This window comes from Hermetia illucens, chromosome 2, assembly GCF_905115235.1.
Source record: "Hermetia illucens chromosome 2, iHerIll2.2.curated.20191125, whole genome shotgun sequence".
In the NCBI taxonomy this organism is placed as follows: Eukaryota; Metazoa; Arthropoda; class Insecta; order Diptera; family Stratiomyidae; genus Hermetia; species Hermetia illucens.
The window spans coordinates 48,073,154-48,094,680 of record NC_051850.1 but is presented as its reverse complement, the minus strand read 5'-3'; the positions used below and the strand labels follow the sequence as shown (position 1 = coordinate 48,094,680).

The following is a 21,527-nucleotide window of genomic DNA, read 5'->3' as shown; positions in this document are numbered from 1 at the left end:
CTATTAGGTATTATCTATTTCTTATTAATTAAATTACTGTCCTTCCCGTTAATGGAATTCTAATTAAAGTGCGAATTGTTTGAAATAGTAGACAATTGCGGTTAACATTAATTCCAAAAAAACTAATGCTTTGAGCAATCTTTGATTAATTTTCCAGCAATTTTTAACTTACAACTTTAACTGCTAATAATTAATTTGTCTGGCCGGAATTACAGCAACAACATTTAACGGTTACCTCTTTCTATTTTTATTTACAGCTCTGGACGACGTCAATTAGGTTCAAATGCCTTAGCTAGGTGAGTAAAGTAAAAGCTAATTTTCGTGATTTTAAACAATCTCAAGCAATTAATCTTTTCAAACTCCAAACTTTTCATGATCTGAGTTTTACAAAGCTCTAAGGCCAATCAATCCACTTTCAACTATCCACATTTGGATGAAACAATAGGAATTCAAGTACGCTCGCAATTAAAATGGGACATTCAACTCCGTTATGAATAAAAACGAAAAAGAAAGAACCTGATCTGAATACTAACAAACAGAATACAATGACGAAAATCATAATCATGCGGAGATTATTTTTGTTCAATGTAAACCACTCTCAACATACATAATTATCTTTTTTTGTGCTGGCCGGCCACCTATGAATTCCGAATTTCTGTTTGTTTAAATTAATTCCACACTAGTACTGACATAATACATTGTTTCCGGTTAGTTTCGTTTTGGTTATGGGCGATGAAATCTGAGATTTTCTCAGATACATTTGTTTTGATTGTGCTTATCCATTCTAGATGGTGGAATTTGTTAATATTTATATAATATGTTGGCTATCAATGAATCAATGGTTACTGTGGTGGGAATCTTACATCTATTATCTACGCTACAAAGTTTTAGGTTTGAGGTTGTAACTTTGGGTGGAAACCAATCTTCGCTATAAAAAGCTTTATTTTACTATAATCTGACCCCAGAAAGATATAGTTTGTGTTTGAGCTAGAAAATTCACCACGGGTTACAGCGATTCGAGTCTTAACTAACTGAGCATTGTCTTTGCTAGGGAAGATTAAAAAGCATGAAAGTATCTGAATTCGTTTTTAACCCTATAAGTATCTAAAGACTCATGTGGACGACGCATATGGGTCGATTTGCCCGATTTAGGTTGTCAAAATTATTAAGTGTACTTGGGCCAAAAATGCAAAATTAACACTTAAAAATAAATGATTGCAAAATTTATAAAAGTACAGGCAGTTACGTCGAACAGTGTTTTGACACTATTTCCCAAGCATACATCAATTGTTTCGATTTCCGGAATAGGAGAATTCACTTTTCGCGTGGTCAATGTCCACGCGGCCAGCGGGGCGCGGTGTCGATGAGCGGGCATTACCCCGCACATGCCGCTAATTTTGTTTAGTTAGTTCAGGGACAACGGGCAATCAAGACGTAATACGTTAGTTTTTTGCATATTTGACAGCTTTTGTTTTTATATACATATTTGAGTGAATTTTAATCTAACTATGCCACCTAAACAAGACAGTAATAGTAAACTGAAGAAAAGAGTAAGAAAGACAATTACAATGAAGCTTAGATCTATGATTTTAAAACTCAAATATCGCGGTTGTTCGACTTCATCTATTGGACGAGAACTTAATTTATCACGCATGACCCTACAAACAATATTCAAAACTAAAGAAAAACTCCTAAAAGCTCTACCTTCCGTCTCTTTAAACGGCACTATTATACAAACAAGTCAGGAAACCGGAAGCTTGACGCTTCAGGTATAAAAGGTTTTGTGTTTCCCTATGTGAGGCGCTTAACGCGGTTATCCAGTGGCTGCTTGGCTCGAAATATTTATACCGCTCAGTTCTGGCAATAGCAGTAGTCTACCCAGAACTGAGTGATTTAAATATCTCGGGTCAATGCTATCATCCAATGGAGAACTCCGTAATGAAATTGCTTCACGCATTGATACAAACTGGTGTTTTTGTGATCGACGTATCAGCGCATGTCTCAAATCTAAAATTTACTGCAATTTCGTCCGCCTACCGCTCTCTATAGTTTTGAGTGTTGGCCGACTATTAAAGACAATGAATGGCGTCTTGCGGTAATGGAGACGAAAATGTTGCATTGCGCTGGTGGCGTGACACGTTTTGATCCCATTCGCAATGAGGATATCCGCGGTCGATATGGGGTTGCACCGATCGTGGAAAAACTGCGAGTAAGGCATTTTCGATGGTTTGGTCACGTAATTCACGCTAACGAGAATTCACTTACCAATATTTTTCTGAACATCGAAGTCAATGGTATGCAACTAAAGGCCGGCCGAAACAACAGTGTTTTGACACACTAGATGGGGACTGAAAGGCCACGCGATTATATCCTGATCAGGCATTTGATAAAATAAAATGGCGAAATCGATCACGGCGAGCCGACCCCGCTTGTGAACGGGACAGATGATGAAGAAAATGTGAAGAGCGACGAGTGCACGACAGCTCCGTGTCGCATAGCTAAAAATTCCATTGCCCTCTATTTGTTAAAAAGCGATTTAAATAAATCATTTGATGGAAAGCCCTGTATTGATAATAGTCAACCTCATACGCGTCAGACTCTGATTATTATTAGCAAATGCCAAGAGTTTAACCTACATCAGATATAAACAAGTCGGGAAACCGGAAGCTGGACGCTTCAGGTACGAAAGGTTTTGTGTATTTCTTAGTATATAGCACGTAATATGTGCATATATTACGTGAGAGTATCCACTTTCGGGTATATTGACATTCATAGTCTTGAATTTGCAAAGAAGCAACAGTTTTGACGTATTATAACTTTGTTAGTAATAGTGCGATTTCGGTCAAACTTAAGATCATGCTCTATATTCTAGCCTACATCACTGCAAAATTTCGTGGTACTAGGATGACATTAAGGGAGGTTTCCAGCCAATTACAAAAAATTATAGTAATATACTATTATTAACTTTATTTGAACAGATATCGGTATGGAAGGCATTTCGGAGCCCAGGTACCATATAGTGGCAGCCTCCTGGTTTTTTCAGATTTTTCGGTTTGGTAGTTTCTGAGGCCCCCTTAAAGAAATGATCACTTTCAACCCCCCGCACTCCCCACTTTCCAAACAAATGTCAAAATTAAGAGCGGCTTCGAAAAGTACTAACCGAGACATTTAATTTGATACCCGCCATGACTATAATTGATAAAACAAAATGTACACCCCCGTTTTGCATGTACATTAACCCCCCTTAAATTCGACGTAAAAGGATGTAACGGACAGACAGACAGACCGACAGACAGACAGTAAACGGATTTTAATAAGGTTTTGTGTTTACATCGCTAACCCTTTATATTGCTTTATGGGTTGATCACGTCCCAGCACTTCATCGCCCAGCCGTCCGAAACAAAGGACATTACAAATATTGCCATGCAGAGCAGGGGAGCAAGGGAGGTTTCCAGCCAATTACAAAAAATTATAGTAATATACTATTATTAACTTTATTTGAACAGATATCGGTATGGAAGGCATTTCGGAGCCCAGGTACCATATAGTGGCAGCCTCCTGGTTTTTTCAGATTTTTCGGTTTGGTAGTTTCTGAGGCCCCCTTAAAGAAATGATCACTTTCAACCCCCCGCACTCCCCACTTTCCAAACAAATGTCAAAATTAAGAGCGGCTTCGAAAAGTACTAACCGAGACATTTAATTTGATACCCGCCATGACTATAATTGATAAAACAAAATGTACACCCCCGTTTTGCATGTACATTAACCCCCCTTAAATTCGACGTAAAAGGATGTAACGGACAGACAGACAGACCGACAGACAGACAGTAAACCGATTTTAATAAGGTTTTGTGTTTACATCGCTAACCCTTTATATTGCTTTATGGGTTGATCACGTCCCAGCACTTCATCGCCCAGCCGTCCGAAACAAAGGACATTACAAATATTGCCATGCAGAGCAGCAGCAACTTCAACTTGCGTTCAGCCGCTTGTAAATATTGTCAAGCGCATTCGCAGCATACAATGCGACACATAAATGCATGGGTATTGTTTGGGGGCAATTTACAGGCGAAATACATAGAATTGCATGGTAATATACGCAGATGAACAGTGTCGCAATGAAGAAAGGATCATCACTTTAGTTATGCAGTCTTCTTTCTTTTCTTCTTTTTCTTCAGCCTTTGTCCCGTTCACAAGCGGGGTCGGCTCGTCGTGATCGGCTTCGCCATTTGGCTCTATCGAATGCCTGATCTGGGTGCAATCTCGAGGCTTTCAAATCCCCATCCAGCGTATCAAGCCACCGTTGCTTAGGTCTGCCTTTTGGTCGTTTACCATCGACTTCGATGTTCAGACCAATCTTTGCAAGTGAATTCTCGTTTGCACGAATTGCGTGACCATACCATCGAAGACGCCTCTCTCGCAACTTTTCCACGATCGGTGCAACCCCATAACGATCGCGGATATCCTCATTTCGGATGTGATCTAAACGTGTGACGCCATTAGTCCAACGTAGCATCTTCGTCTCCATTACCGCGAGACGCCGTTCATTGTCTTTTATGGTCGGCCAACACTCAGAACCATAGAGAGCGACTGGACGGACAACATTGCGGTAAATTTTAGATTTGAGACGTTCGTTGATACGTCGATCACAAAGGACACCAGTTGTGGAACGCCACTTCATCCAGGTTGCGTTAATGCGTGAAGCAATTTCATAACGCAGCTCTCCATTGGCTGATAGCGTTGACCCGAGGTATTTAAATCGCTCAGATCTGGGCAGATCACTGCCGCTGACAGTGATTGTGCCTGTTTCATGGGGATCGGTCGTCAAAAATTCAGTTTTGTTTAAATTCAATCTGAGACCGTGTCGCATGAGGCGATCATTCCATTATCATCATGTTTGTAACGACATTAGTTATGCAGTAATATATAATAATAATAATAATCGTTGGCGCAACAATCCATATTGGATCAGGGCCTTGAAGTGTGTTAGAGCACTTCATTCAAGACCGAAACGGTACACTACAGTATACTGTAGGAGGCAATGTGGTCAGCATTGCGCTCCCCCGAGATTATTACCCTGATTTGATTCAGGTACTCATTCACAGCTGAGTCGACTGGTATCCGACGTCAAATCATGATACAAATCCCGCTGCTACCAGTGAGATTTGAACCGCGCCCTTCCGTACGATAGCCTTGTGCTCTAACCACTTAGCTATGCGTGCAGTAATATATACTGGTATAATTTCTAAAAAGAATGTAGAGTTGGGGGAGGTGTTAAGGTAGATTGGTTTTAAGTAGAGGTTTTAATTTAAAATTAAAATGATCATTTTACTATGGATATTTGTAAAATATGTTGTTTTTTATTAATATGAAGTAGAAATGGATTAAGCGAATTTGAAATTGGATGATGGGAATAATAACAAGTCGGGAAACCGGACGTTGTCCTTTTCTGTTCTGCGCCAAGTGCCCTTTGGGGTGACCTACTCGTCGGCCATCTTGGGAGAGTGGAATCAACTGCATGACATGGCCTGGAATGCAATTGTCGTCCCTCCTTGATGTGTGCCACATACAAGTACCAAGTTCTTCGTTTGAGATAATGTCAAGCCAGCGTACCCCGATGATACGACACGGACAATCACTAACAAAAATTTTCAGCTTTTGAGTCACAGTGGAGTTCACCTTCCATGTGCTACTCCCATATAGCAGCACAGAACAGTCTCAACTTGATCTTAGTATTGACATAACCATTTCCAATTTTTAGACAGGGAAATGGAAGCGAGTCTAGAGCTATTAATGCGCCTTTTTTGGAAACTTAACGATAATCCCCTTCTTCCAATCTCTGGGGAAGGTTTCAGATTACCAAGAGTTTTGTATGAGTAGAAGCAGCAGATCTGCAGTAACTGCAGGTGCAGTGATAAATAACTCTGCGGTTTCCGTTTGAGTGCATTGATATCCGAACAGTCCGTATGACACGGTGACTAACCATTCCTTCCACAAAAGGAGGGACCTCACCGAGTGTAATACGGCTAAAGACCCTGGTGAAAAGTTCTTTCCTCCTCTTCAGTTGTTCATCATCGTGGATGAGACGTCTTCCGCTTCCCTGACTAGTACAATAGCAAATTCTCTCTTATCACGGCCTACACTACGCTGAACTTCTCGGGATTTTGCTCAGTATTTAAGTTCGAGCGCGTCACGCCCGCCATCACTCTTACGACGCCCCTTCGGGACGTGGCCGACGACCTGTGCGGCACCCGAGAAAAGAGCATTTTTGATGGCAGCCCAGTGTCGAGCAACAGCTGGGTTGTACAAGCGGTCGGTATGTTGAACTTAGGGGGTCCAGCTGCCCAACCATAACACGGAAGCGAACGTAAGCTACCATCAGATTGTGATCCCTTTCGAGGCCGATCTCGCACTTCCTTAATCTCCTTAATCTACTAGTGATCGCGATCTGATTGCTCGTACGGCGTCGGCCAGTCGAAATCCAACTGACCAGCCTCTATGCGGGAACAGCAAAAGTTGCAGAAATCCACAAACCTCTCACCATTACCGTTACGGTTGTCAAGACCGTGGTTCCTCATCACGTGTCCGATCACGCATCCCAATCACAATGTCCTTTACCCTGGACCGCGTTTAATCGCTCGTAGAAAACATCCTTCTCCACTACATCCGCAGTTTCCGTAGGAGCGTAGCATTGTACAATTGTGTGGCTCCTTAATCTGGATTGAAATCCATCAGCAGATTTGCATCTGTTACCACTAGGCACAAAAAGAGATTGCCGCAAGAGAAAGAGAAGTACTCTCCTGAGTCCCACCGTCTTACTTCGCTTAGGCCCGAAATATTCGTGAGCTTAGTTCCTATCCGAGGAGTTGTTCATTTTAGTATGATGCTGACTTTCAAAATATTATAACTTTATTAGTGATAATACGATTTCCACCAAAGTAGTGGCAGTATCATGTTCTATAGTATAACTTACATTACTGCTTCTCAGTGAATTTCTAAAAAATAGACCTATAATAAATATGGTAATCTACTATTATTAACTTTATTTAAACCGGTATTGGTATGGGGAGTAGTTTGAAGCCTAGATACCATGTGCTTCAACCCGCATACTTTTTAAGGTTTTGTGTGAAACAAAACCTTATTAAAATCGATTCAATGTCTGTCTGTCTACCTGTCTGCCTGTCTGTCACTCCGAAACTGCTAGACCGATTGTTATGAAATTTGGCCAGAACATGTGGTCATTACATGCATTTTCTGTTTAGTTTCAATCGGGCTGAATACATGCGAAAAGGGGGGAGTAAAATAGCTTTTCACAGAATATAGCCATGCATCAAATGGAAGGGCTCGATTAGGATATTTTGAAAATGATCCTGTTTCTGACATTAGGTGAACATAGGAGAGTGAGGGCTCAAAATGTGTGCTTCAAAAAGTGAAACAGGTCTCGTTCTCAAAACTTACTCAACCGAAAAATCTGAAAAAATCATAGTGATGCATCTCTATAAAATCTAGGCCTCAAAATGCATCCGGTCCCGATAACTGGACAAGTAAAGTTAATAATAATATATTCCCATATTTTGTAAATTTACTTGAAAACCCTTCTCAAGTTTATTTTTAATAGACATAATCCTGGAAAGTTGAAGAACGTAATCCAACTATTATTAACAAGGTTATTGAAAGTCAAAGTATGGTAAGACGTTTCTCGTAAATTCATGGCATTCTAGGCTCTATATGACATCACCATCATAGGCATGTTTGTATACGCATCTGCTAATGAAATTTGCGGACACAGTTCAATAAGATGGACGTGTATGTATGTTTGCTTTCGTGCACTGAATAAAGTGAAAATGCGTGAATATGCGTTAGATCAAGTGCACAATGTTTGTTTCTTTAATTTGTATTTACATACGCATATTTTGTTTGGCAAATATGAAGGAATTTTTGCATTCGCAGTCATGTACGAATGGAAAATCGTGCATAGAGAGTTGCTCACATAAGATGAACCCAAAACCATTTATACCTAAAGTACTGAGCTTCCAGTATTGCGACTGGTTTGCAGATAGTTGCGTTCGCAGTTTCTGCGAACCAGCCGTTGAAGTAACTGACCCTTTTCGAACCTCCGTCCTTCTCTCTTCAATGTCAAAACGGCTTTGTGAAGCATTAATCGAGACCTTTCTTTTGATATCCCATACGACTACATTCGGTGAAAACAAATTTTACATCCCCCTTTTACATGCATGTGGACATCCCCCCCGCTTAAACTCTATATGGAACTATGTTACTCCCTGCAGGCAATGAGATTCGCAGGTCCAACCAAATTTCGTACCAAAAGTATCAAGTATTCTTTCTATAGTGGACAATTAATTTGAATCTTCGTGAAACTGATAAGAAAATGGAGTATTTTGAAACAGGAACCATCTCCCTTCAATCAATAAAGTTAAGCGTTGTCGGTAGTATGGCATAATTGTTCTAGGGCCACTATTTTGATTTTGTTACTCAAGGATAGGTAAAATGTACATTATAATAACTATAAGACAAGTCGGGAAACCAGAAGCTGGATGCTTCAGGTATGAAAGGTTTTGTGTATTTCTATTATAAAAACATTTGAGTGGATATTTGTCCCATTACTACCTAGAACGTAATATATGCATATATTATATGGTAATATCCACTTTCGCATGATACTGACTTTCAAAGTGTTGAATTTGCACAGAAACGACAAATTTGACCTATTATAACTTTGTTAGTAATAGTGCAACGTCCACCAAACTTGGTCTATATTATTGCCTATATTGCTTGAAAATTTCATGATTCTAGGATGAATTTCAGGGCGGTTTCTGCAGTTAGTTACAAAAAATTATAACAGTTTACTATTATTAACTTCATTTGAATAGATATCAGTAGTATGGGAAGTATTTCGGAGCCTAGATACTATATAGTGGCAGCATTTTGGTTTTTCTTTGATTCTTCGGTTAAGTAGTTTCCGTGAAAAAAATGATCATTTTCGACTCCCACGCACTTCTCAATTTTCCAGCACATGTTAACATTAATACCGGCTTCGGAAAGTATTAATCGAGACCTTTTATTTGATACCCCACACGACTATATTTTGTGAAAAAAATGTACACCCTCTTTTACATGTATGCGCCCCCCTAAATTCGTCGTAGAATGATGTAACTCACTGTAATCTTGAGTGTTCATAGCTCCCACCTTTTTCCCCAAATTCGGTGTCAACCGCCTTGACCGTTTCCGAGAAAAGTGCGTGTGAAAGACACACTGTAAACCGATTTTAATAAGGTTTTATTTCACACAAAACTTGCAACATAATGCTCAACACTTCTCGTGAAGGTGCGTTGCATTAACGTTATCCCCGATGTAGTGCTAACTAGAACAAATTTACCGAGAATACAGATCTTATACAAAACTCCATCTATAATATATCCATGAAATAGTTATGAAGTAAAAGCTTCGTATCTAAGCTACATGGAGAGGAGTCCTGATAGAAAAAATGAAGATGAATTGTTTTCTAACCTATATTCCTGCCTCTGCATTAAACGGATGCCAGGTTCAGGGTTACGTCAATCTTCAAATAAAAATCCTACTAAGATAGCTTCAGATCTAAGATGCGTTCTCAAAGTCAATTTCATGGCCTAGTTTTCTATCTTTGTAGCAGCTAAATCTGCAGCGGTAACATACGAAGCTTGACCCAGTTTGGCGATGCATTTTAAGGCGAACGGAACTGAAACCGTGATGAATAAAAATTAAAAATCAAATACAGATATCCCAAACTACATCCAGATACGTTATCGGAAACTTAATGCCTGCAAGCCTCCTAATTGTTCCTTTAAACGCAACAGTCCGTTACAAATGAAAACGCCTACTTTTTCGTTGAAATTCTTGATTTTCACCCAAGTTATCTAACCTGACCTCATTCACTTTCTAATGTTTCACTCCGAAGCAATTAGCACTAATTTTTTTGCAATTGCGGTCTAATGTAATGCTTTACACCTCAATATGTCCGAAAGCATGTGCAATTCCGATTATTTGCATTGTCATGATTTTTATCTTTCTTTTTACATCTTTTTTGCAGCCACTTGTACAGATCATCGAGTTTTAACTCGTCCGGGAGAAGCTCCACCTGTGATACAGCCGAAGACATGTATAGTGATATGAGTTTGGAGGATGTGCAAGATTTAAGTCATAAGGTAAGGCTAGGATAAAAACGTATCTACATATGTGGTTGTCACTACCTTTTAGATGTTCGTAATATGTTTTAAATATCGTTTAATTAAAACCAGGCGAACAAGGTTTGATAATTTCAAAACTTTTTTCTTCAAAAACTTCCAATAACTAATTAGCAAAACACAATAATATTTACAATTCAAAATTGATGTAACATTGCTGAAAAATAGGTTGCTTATGTAAATCCAATTAAATAACGGCGTTCAACACTTTAGATGATTTGATAAGACACAGATAATAATTTATTGAAACATTAATAGAAATGTATCAAGGCAACAACCGCTCTTTGGTGGTAAGATCCCATGGAAGAAAAGTGAAACTATGTTGAATAATTGAAATCATTGATGAGGTTAATGAACGCTTATTATAGTAGGTCTCCCCCTCGATTGGCAAACCATTTAATCATTTATCCATCGGAGGAAAGTCAACTGCATATTATGCCGCAAATCATTGTTGTTGTTTGTTTCTTCTTTCGCTTCGACAAACTCGATGAGTTATCTGCAGCAAGCATATCTGATGGTTTGTCTACGATGAGATAGCGAACAAAAAAGTGAAATGTATCTGCACTCGAAGCACCTGAATATCTTTGAAGATATACGACCTTGCTCTTGGTATGGTTCGAGTTTTTATTGCAGTACTAAATGCGTTTTGATAACGTATTAACGAAAGCGCAGAGGCTTGATGCGTAGGCAATAATCACATTGATAACCTCTTGTTTTAAGTACCTCTACTATCTATGGGTGCAATACTTACTATAAAATGAAATCGATCGGAGCTGCATTCATAATGCATTCAACTTTTCTTATGCAGTCGAAATCATTTGTATGACAACTTGTCTAACGAAATCTTTCCCTTTCACGGAGAATGTGTTAATACGCATCAAAGTCTCGGCACGTTTACGAGTATTTTAGAGAGTCTGCACGTTGTTATCGTTCGCTATTGATAGTACTCGTTGATACTCAGTGACGGCTTTCCACTTTTGAATTCCAGAAATATTTTATTGCAATAGAAAGGTTTTTGCGCTGATTGCTGCCAATTTAGAAAATATATGCTGAGATTGTCACAATTAATGCAAACATTTCACCACTGATTGCTGCAAGAATCAGTTATATCTTTAATGCATTCGAAAATCTGAAAAACGCATTTATCTCCTAGATTTCTCAACTTCTGTTATTTCTTCTAGTAAATGAATGGTTGGTATATTATTCTGGTATTGCATGGTATCATCATGATAAGTTTACGGTTTGTAAATTAGTAAGAACAGCTAAATATATTTAAGATGAATATATGGATATGATGATTAGATGATTAGATTAATCAAATATGAGCAGTAATTTTGCTATCAAATCTGTGGACCAAGTCCGCCTTTTACCAATTTCTTTTGCCTTATTGCCATTATTACATGGAGAACCAATTTTATTTTCACTAAGTCGATATTACAGAGAATAATGAATAAGCCAAAGGTCTCTATTTTCTTAATGTAACTGAATATTGCAAAGCTTTTGACAAACTTAGAAATTAGACCTTCAACATTTTTTAAGTTAATTTCGACCGGAACCGATCCAGGAATAAACCCCTCATCCAAACCTGCATCTATGAGGTGCCACTCAAGCTTTCCAAAAAGAAGGAAATAGAGTCATGATCGGGGTCCTCGATCGCCCATCATGAAAAATAAAATCCTGACAATGAGGGAGCTTTTGTAAGAATACAAGTCCAAGTCATAGGAGTGCCCATTCGATAAATCAGTGGAAAATTTTGTTTTTGAAAGAGTTCAAAGTGTATGCAAGCGTATTTATCCTGCCTTTCTTAAACTGTACTGTGCAGGAGTCGGAAGCAGTTGTTGGGAAAATCTATAGTCTCCATGAAAAAGGCTAAACTAAAGCGAGTTAAAATTTAAATTTTGATGGTTTGATCATCACCTTAGGGATATTTCCCAACCATATAAAATGTGATATCATGCAGAGAACATTGCATAATTACACAGAAAGATAAGTAGTTTTCATAGTTAATATTTTGTGGCTCCCAAATTCTTCTAGCACTTCTTTCTTCTTCTTTTGGCTGTTTAAATTTTGACATTATATAGGGTATGCAGCATCGAAATCTCATTAACGGTAAGATGCCATTGAAAGACTTCTAAAAAGTATTGCCAAAAATCGAAGTCTGTTGCTGTGCATATTTTTTAGAAACTAGAAGTATTTTTCGGTGATATCAAAACACTATGGTTTCTTGGGTCAGCGATTCAGCGTTCGTCGTTTCACCTGCATATCATTGTTCGTCCTGCTACCGTTAGAGGCAGTGATATGACAAGCTACGTAAACGCGGAAAAGCGGGTACCTTCAGTGATATTTATGTAATCACACAATCATTGTATTATTATTATTATATATGGTTGAAATTTACCCCTTTGTTAGGTATAGTGCGCTATCGTTCGCAATTACCTGAAATGTGCTTCAGCTCCCGCCACGACTTCTTGAGACGCCTGCACTCCTTCTCTATTATTCTGCACTCAGTGCTCTTGCTCTTGAGGCAATCCACTCGGCGGCCATCTTGGGAGAGTGGGTTCCAATGCATGGCGTAGTCAGCAAAGGAATTGTCGCCCCTAATATGTAACCTATCAACCGCCACTTTCGCTTTCCGATCACATCGCCTACGGGCAACATGCCTGTCCGGCGAATAAGTTCTTTGTTTGAAATAGTATCAAGTCATGACATTCTGATGATACGTCGCAGACAGGTGTTGGCGAAGGCTTGGAGCTTTCGAGAGACAGTGGTGGTCACTTTCCACAGGCTACTCTTATATAGCAACACGGACAGAACACTAGCATAGAACAGTCTCAGCTTGATCTTTTTATTTAGATGACTGTATTTTTAGATTTTAGACAAGGCACCAAAAGCGGATCTAGCAACACCGTCTAGCAAATCGTCGGAAGTGGTTACAAGGTAGCATTTGCTCCCTTATATCAGTTCAAAAACACAACATGAGGACGAAGACCGCCATGCAAAATTTAGGTCTAAACTGGCCGAGGCTAAACTAGAGTTTTGTTCGAGAACCGAGGGACTCGCTTGATGGCGGAGCGGACCAGTTGAAAAGCAATATACTTCCACGGTTGTGGTCCACGGAGCTCCCATTCTTGGGCAAGTACCCAAGTTGCAAAAATATATAATTTGGTGGCTCGTCCAGAGACAACTCATTAGACGCTGCCTCATACATAGGTAGTGTTCGGTCACGCTGCTCCCAGGGCAGAGAGACTTCTGAAATCTTTACGTTCTGAGGCATCTTCCGCTTCCCTGGCCGTTCGTCAATTCTATTCCACTATTTCGCATTCAGCCAGATCTTATGCTTCCTTTCGAAACTTGGCCAACGACCTGCGTAGCACCCAAAAGAAGAGCATTTTTGATAGCGGCCCAACGTTTATAGATATTTTCAGGAGGGCTATTCAGGGTATTTGTCGCCCGATCAGTAAGATACCTTTCCAACTGTTGAGGAACAGCTGAATCATATACATAAGCAGTTGATGTTAAACTTTTCCGGTAGCAGCTTTCCAATCCTGCGAGATTTGGCGGATGCAACACGCAAGCTGTCCGGATAGCTGAGTGGTTAGACCACAATGCTGCCGTACGGAAGGTCGCGGTTCAAATCTCGCTGGTGGCAATGGGATTTGCATCATGATTTGACGTCGGATACCAATCCACTCAGCTGTGAATGAGTACCTGAGTCAAATCGGGGTAATAACCTCGGGTGAGCGCAATGCTGACCACATTGCCTCCTACATTCTACTGTAGTGTACCGTTACGGTCTTGAATGAAGTGCTCTAACACACTTCAAGACCTGATCCAATATGGATTGTTGCGCCAACGATTATTATTATAACACGCAAGCGAACGTAAGCGGCCGGCGATCCCTTCCGAAGCCGATGTCAGTGATTCTCTTCTTACGCTAAATGGTCAATCTGATTGCTCGTTCGGCGTCGGTAAGTTGAAATCCAATTAATCTTATGACAAGCTCTGTGCTCAAACAATGTGCCAATTACGGGGCGGTGAAAGCTGCAAAAATTCACAAACCTTCCACCACTATCGTTACGGTCGCCAGGACATGCTTCCCTATCATACGGTCACATTGTCCTCTTGAGGAAGCCTCTCCTGAATTGCGTGGAATTTTATGCTTGCATTTGGTTGCTATTTACCTAAGCATCATTCTCCACTATATCGGAAAGTTCCTTTGGGGCAGAGCATTTTACATTTCGGATACTCCCTAACCTGGACCAGAATCTGTCAGAAGCCGACTCCGAGGGTAAGAGAGTGCACAACACCTGATTCGCTTTCCAGAGTACAAAAGCACGTTGCTTTCCGTCCAGTGTCCAGCACTTGTGCAAAGTGGGTCGAGACATCTGGGAGAACACTTAATACCAAATGCAAAGTTGAAAAATCTGGAAGTAGGGAACATATTAAAGTTCCTGACGGTTGTAGGCCTGCTTGAAATACTATGATCAATAGGTATAACCAGTAAAAGGGGCACAATAGTTCTTTAAGGACGCGGTGCGACTTTCCATTAACAGGATAATAATAATACTGAAACAGTGAATGGGTGCATTGATTACAAATCATAAGTGGTGTTATGTGGGTTAGAGGATAGGAAATCGTGAAAATTCTGTTACTGGCTTTTTGTGTGTGAAGTGCGCTTCACTATTCGAGGAATGAGAGAGAATGAAGAAGAGATGAAATATTACTGAGTAAAGAGGAAGGGAATGACAGATGTTTGTTTGTGCTACCGCGTTTCCCCTTTTAGTTCCTGTTTAGCTCTATCCACGTATACATTGGAAGTTATTTAGGCGCCAGAAACATTGGTATTATTATATTGTTTGAATAACATTCTCTCATTTTGCCTGGAATTAGTTTGTGATGTTTGAAACAAAGAATGAATACCAAAGAAAACAGTGAAGACCCACGGTTTCATAGAGTCTTCATTGTAATTTTTTTGGGCTGGGCTCCTCCTCTCATGCTCAAAATGAAGAAATAGACTAGCTACACTAAGAGATTTTAAAGCGACTACGCATAATCTCTCTTAATAAGGTTACTGAGCACAACTGCTGTCTATTGTCCGGTGGTTTTCCTCTTTGAAAAGGTCGAGGTTCGAATGAAATAAGCTTCCCTGCAGGCAGTTATGTCAAATTTGACAGAACTCTTCGTCTTGTTAGCTCTGTCGATGCACGAATCACGCTCAACTTAAATGCTCTACATGAGATGGCTGGAAGTATTCTTCATTCAAAATTGAATCAGTTATCACTATATCGGCACGAGTTTTGGACCGAAGCCGTCTTCTCTCTGATTCACTGATTCATTGATGAGCATATTTAAATATGACAATCAAATCCTAGCAGCAGGTCCTCTAGAACCTGAGTATTGTTTCAGTTGCGATTAGTTTGAATTTTGCCATGATAACTGCTATGATTGAGTTAAGAAAATGTCAGAATTAGACAGCTTAGACCGGGAAAAGTCAATTATGTGAAACAAACAACCCTCAAGAAAGTGGCAGTTTGGCTTTCATTTTGTTCTAATTTTCTAGTTCTAGTTTTCACTAGTGGCATTTATAAGGTGGTTTTTCTCCAATGGTCGATTTGAGAGGTTTGCCTGCGCATGTCCAATTAAACTTAGTTACTTGAGGGTGACTTTACTCTTACTGGTTATTTCGCGTTGTGGCTTCCCTTATTGTTTTTATCAAGTCGATGGATCTACTAAAGCGTTTTATTCTTTACTAAGATTTCCTTTTAAATTTCTATATCTCTCTATTTGTTTCATGTACAGATATTGAGGTGAGACCTATAATTGTGGTTTGAGTTTTGTTCCTTTTCCAAATTTTTCGTTGACTCATCTCCATTTGTATGACTCGGTGTTGTGGCGAATTCATCATACATCTCCATTCTGTGTTGGGTCAGCGACCCTTGTTAATATTTTTTAGAGCTAAATTAACCGCTTTGCTCCAATTCAGTGCGTATCCATTCTAGGTCTAGCCTTCTTTTCACGTCCATTCGACTAATGCTAAAACTAACCGTCATAAACACCCAACAGGGGATATCCGCCACAATTCTCCAACGGAGTTAGAAAGGAGGGACGTTTTTCTTCCCCCTACGTACCTTGGTTTCCTTTTCCTTACTTCCGGGGTCGTGGCTGACAATCAAAATATTTCATATTTGATGCGCCATAACTTTTTAAAGGTAGGGGTGGTGACCATCGTAATTTTCAAAAGGGCTTGAGAGAGAGAACCACCGTTTTTTCCCTTAATTCTCTCCTTTACCTTGGCAAGGATAGGGTTCAAAATTCAACTTAAACGTTTTGACACGAAAATAATTCCACTTTGAGGCCCCCTTTTGAAAGGGGGTAGGGGTGTGTATTTTTTTCAAACTTATTATTAATTACGAAAGTCGCATAACGAACTGGCCCATCATAATGAACCTTAATCCCAAGTAGAACAGTACCACAATCAATGCCTGCCGTCACAACCCCATATAGACACAAATTCATAAATATTGACCGACTATTTGTTGACTTGAAAATGCTATTAGTATGTAATTTGCATGTTTCACTCACATGTAGTATGCGAGAGTGTTAAGGTATTAACAAGGCTACATTGCGTAACGATATTCTCTGTGAATGCGTAGGTACATGAATTTCATAACCGTCTAAGCTACATGCATTCGGTTGCAGTCCATGCCTCAATTTATGTACTTTTATACAAGAGATCTGTAATGCAAACATGACTGCATTTAGGTGTTTGTGCTATATGGTATACATAGTTCTCTAAAACACACCGCCTGCTGTTAGTTTCGATATCCTTCTTTGCAGATTTGTTGTCTACTGCTTAGCAAGTCTTCCGATTTTCCTGGAATCCAGGCGTCTGACATTATAGTATTCCAAACATAATCAAATTTACTTTAATCGTTAACTGTATTCCTTCATACTGCTTCACCATTGCACTAATTAGAATTGAGTTATAATTTGATTCACTTAGGTGCACTTAGTAATCCCAGGAATGGCAAAAAATGGGACACGCCGACAGAGGAGGTTAATAAAAATATAGGTGGGCATACGTAAACGCATTTCTACGTGCTACTCGTACTTACTTTGGTATTTCTACTTCTTAGTACTCCACTCTGAAACCAATTTAAGACACCTGGCCATGCCTTTTTCGGAGAAACGTTGACTTAGATGGAAATCGGTGTAGGCAATATTCCCGATAGCTTTTGAAGAGAACAAAAACGTATTCACAATAAATTCCCAGTAATTGTCACCAGTAAGCACCTAATTGAATGAACTCATGCCCATGCACTTTTCTATTATAAATCCAAATTATGTATTCTAAATAAGTACTCGAAGCTAGATGAAAGAAATACTAAAAATTCTCTTATCGTATCTTGTATCCGCAATATGGTTCTTTCTTTCAACTTTTTTGAATGAAAATGTGGATACAGTTTGTCTAGCGGATGGGCGCATTTAGTATTCTAGTTGCATATTACAATTGAAATGCAAAGGGTTTAGTTTGATGGATAGATACTGTAATTAGGTACTTAGTGCAGAGATATAAACAAAAGATGAGGAAGTGCTTCCGATGTTTACTGGAGGGAATTTAAAAAGAAAACTGTTACTGAAGTATTGACGATAATCATAATACTCGTTGTTTAATTATTTTTTTCACGCGTATGACAGGCATAAGGATATTAAGAACACCTACAGGTTTCCGGATGGCATTTCCTTATCACTAAAACCCACGTACCTACGGTAGTGCGGCCACACCGAATTTATTTATGTAGGAAACAAAACTAATTGTCTGGATCGAGCTTTTATGCTTTGAGATAAATAGATGCCGTTTTGTTACAGAATTCCGATCTTAATTTAGATACCCTTACCAAGGAAATTATAAAGGACTAAAATGACAGGAAACGTTTGATATTTCCCAATATCTCATCAAATCTTTCTTTGAAATCCAGTCCTTGCTAACTTTTCATCACCATCAACGGCACAACAACCGGTATCCGATCTAGACCTGCCTTAATAAGGAACTCCAGACACCCCGATTTTGAGCCGAGGTCCACCAATTCGATATCCCTAAAAGCTGTCTGGCGTCCTGACCTACGCCATCGCTCCATCTCGAGCAGCGTCTGCTTCGTCTTCTTTTTCTACCATATTGCCCTTATAGACTTTCCGGGCTGTATCATCCTCATTCATACGGATTGAGTGACCAGCCCACCGTAACTTGTTGAGCCGGATTTTATCCTTCATAGATTTTGTCGTTATGTAGGCTACGGAATCGTCCATCCTCTTGTAGGGGGCCAAAAAATTTCCGGAGGATTCATCTCTCTAACGCAACCAAGATTTTTTTTTGCTAAGAACCCAGGTGTCCGAGGAATACATAAGGACTGGCAAGATTATAGTCTTGTAGAGTAAGAACTTTGACCTTACGGTGAGACGTTTCGAACGAAACAGTTTTCCTAAGCTGAAATAGGCTCTGTTGGTGGCCAACAACCGGGCGCGGATTTCATTGTCATTGGTGTTATCGGTTGTGATTTTCGACCCTAGATAGGAGAAATTTTCAAAGGTCCAAATTTGTAGTCTCCTATATTTATTATTTTCGTTTGACCAGTGCGATTCAATGTTGTTCGTTCTTTGGTTCGCGCTGTCGTTGCCACTATGTACTTCGTCTTGCCTTCATTAATGTGCAGCCTGAGATGTCGCGCCACTTGCTCGATCTGGATGAAGACTTGGTAACTATTAGGTGAACATATGGTAGGAGTTCAAAGCAGCGTGGATTAGAATATTTGCCACCATTTTAGCAGTTTCCTGACCTACCATGACAACCTACCTTTTATCACATCATATTACTGGGACATTTCGGACCTACAATGGCTAGCGGAGCCTCCTACAACCCATGGGTTGAACATTGTTTTGTCCTACTTTATATGGAAACGGAGAAGTTAAATGTCCACCCTAACTTCCGAAATTGATATTTATCTCCGCAAGATTCGCATTGATTAAATGACCACCCACTGCAACCTATTGAGCCGGATTTTATCCATACCCAGACGTCCGTGGTATCACTCACAGATTTAGTTGTTCTTGAAATGAATAAATCCAAGAGCTGCTGTTCGAGTTCAATATTTATTGGCGCGGTTATAGGCTGTAGGCTTCTTACTTGGGCTTCATCAGGTATGATAATATTGAAGCTTTATTCAAAACAAGTCAGAATATCGGAAGCTGGCCGCTTCAGGTGTAAAAGCTTTGTGATCATCAAGAAATCACGAAACGTCGTAGCGAGACAAATGTGTCTTGTGGCAGGATTGTGAAAGTGTAATTATGATTCTCTCCTACCCCCACTTAAGTTTCACATCGCCACAGATAGTACGAGAAACGCGTGGCAACTGTTGCCTTATATGAGTGAACGATTTGTGTACCGAACGTTGCAACCGTATAGAGAAACGGATGACATCAACTATCGTCCGAGAGAGGGGCGTCCGAAGTCTGTACGACAGTCGAATGTTGTGCAGACTATTCGTGCAAGAGTTTATCGGAAACCACTGCGCAAACAGAAGCGTTTAGCGAAAGGAACGTCTCCACACGTACCATGAGTCGTATTTTACGCGACGATCTCTAGTTAGGGGCTTACAAATGCTGCGAAAGCCATTTAATTCGCCTAAATTAAAAGAATTCCGTCTTTAGCATTGCAAATAACTGATAAATAGCGCGTTCAAAGGGGGCACCATCGCTCTTCAGTGATGGTGCGGTGGGGAGTTTCCTACCACGGCGTGACGGAGATCTGTTTTTGTAAAACCGGTGTCAAGACCAACTCAGCGGTGTATGAATAGATGTTAGAGACCGTAGTTGAGCCTCTGAATGAAAGTTTGTTCGAAAGTAATGATTGGTATTTTCAGCAGGATTCTCTGCCATCCCATAAGGCCAAGAGAATTGACAATTGGTTATCAGAGAACGTGCAAGATTTCATCGCATCGTCTGACTGGCCTTCCGGAAGCCCAGACTTAAATCCATTGGATCTGTGGAATAAGCTTGAATAGGAGGCCTGCCGTCGTCAGCACTCCAATTTGGCAACTTTGAAGACCAGTATAGTGAAAGCCGCGTGTGAAATACCGCTGGACACAGTTCGTGCAGCGATCGATGAGTGACCCAAGCGTCTGAAGCTCTGTGTGAAGAACCGTGGCGACCATTTCGAATAACCACTATGGATGCTTACTTATTAGAATATTTGTACCTTTTGGCATAATTTCAGTCTTCTATCTATTTTAGTTTTACTTTAATCATTTTCTAAAATACTGACAGAACGTATGGCTATACTGTGTATGTACGCACATAACTATCTGAATTGATAGCACGAATCTGAATATTTTCACTTTACCGCATGCTCTAAAGTATACATTGTAATGTTCTTACGGGAATAGGCTATTTTCCACTTGATTTAGAAAACATGCAAATTAGAATTAGCCCTGAATCCAGGAAATATTGGGCCCCATGTTGGGCGCCATTTGTAATGAACTTAAGGGAAATAGGAGGATCAGACGAGGCTGCGCCTCAATCCCGATCTGAGACAGAAGAAACCATGATCGGGATTGCGATCCGTCGTGGATCTTCCCTTTCGATCGCGGCACTCGGGTCCGCAGACCTACGGCTCCACGCGCGCGGTCGACCCTTTTTTTAAATTTTTCAATTATAGCTTTTTTTTCGTTAGGCCGTCGCGATTGTGTCTATTTTGAAATCCGGTGCGGACCCACGCATTGGTATTGACACGTTGATTTTGTATTAATGACACGTGAGGGATCAAAGAGCTCAAAGGACCCCCCACATTCCCTAGCCTGGGTAGCACAGAGGCGTGTAAGAACGTGTCGACCGAGCACTCTGATGGAGCTTCAGTCCTTGCGGGCGGAGTAGTACATCAACTCACTTTACCGTACAGAAACCTAATAAAAGGGTAAAAAGACCTTTTCGATGCTAAATGCGGGAAAATAGAGACTCCATCCTCACGCCATGCTGTGGAAAACAACGTTATTTCTCAGTAATAGTTTGGCATCCGAGGTAAGCAAGGTATGATCGAACAAATTCACAAAATCGTCTCTGAGATAAAAAATTTACTGTTAGCATCCAGTACAGAAGTAATACACAGCGGTCTTTTCGAAAGCGCGAGCTTACGGCAAAATGTGGCAGGAAAGTCTGATTTTCAAAATTAAGGCGTCACTTTCAAAGCAGTCCATTGAAATTTTAGAAACGTTTTCTTTGGAGCCGAAATTCAAG

The 21,527-nt window shown here is 40.1% G+C and overlaps 1 protein-coding gene across 10 annotated transcripts in view; it reads left to right on the top strand.

The window, feature by feature from the left end:
- The window catches only part of LOC119650468 (rab11 family-interacting protein 3), a 301,666-nt gene that overhangs the window by 182,781 nt on the left and 97,358 nt on the right, over positions 1 to 21,527 (top strand). For all 10 annotated transcript variants that reach the window (XR_005249284.1, XM_038053344.1, XM_038053353.1 and 7 more), the window contains 2 exons: positions 258 to 296; positions 10,088 to 10,202. Coding sequence is in view for 9 of the 10 variants with exons in the window: in XM_038053344.1 (XP_037909272.1) it covers positions 258 to 296; positions 10,088 to 10,202 (154 nt within the window). In the remaining variant the exon portion in view is untranslated. The remainder of the gene's footprint in view (positions 1 to 257; positions 297 to 10,087; positions 10,203 to 21,527) is intronic.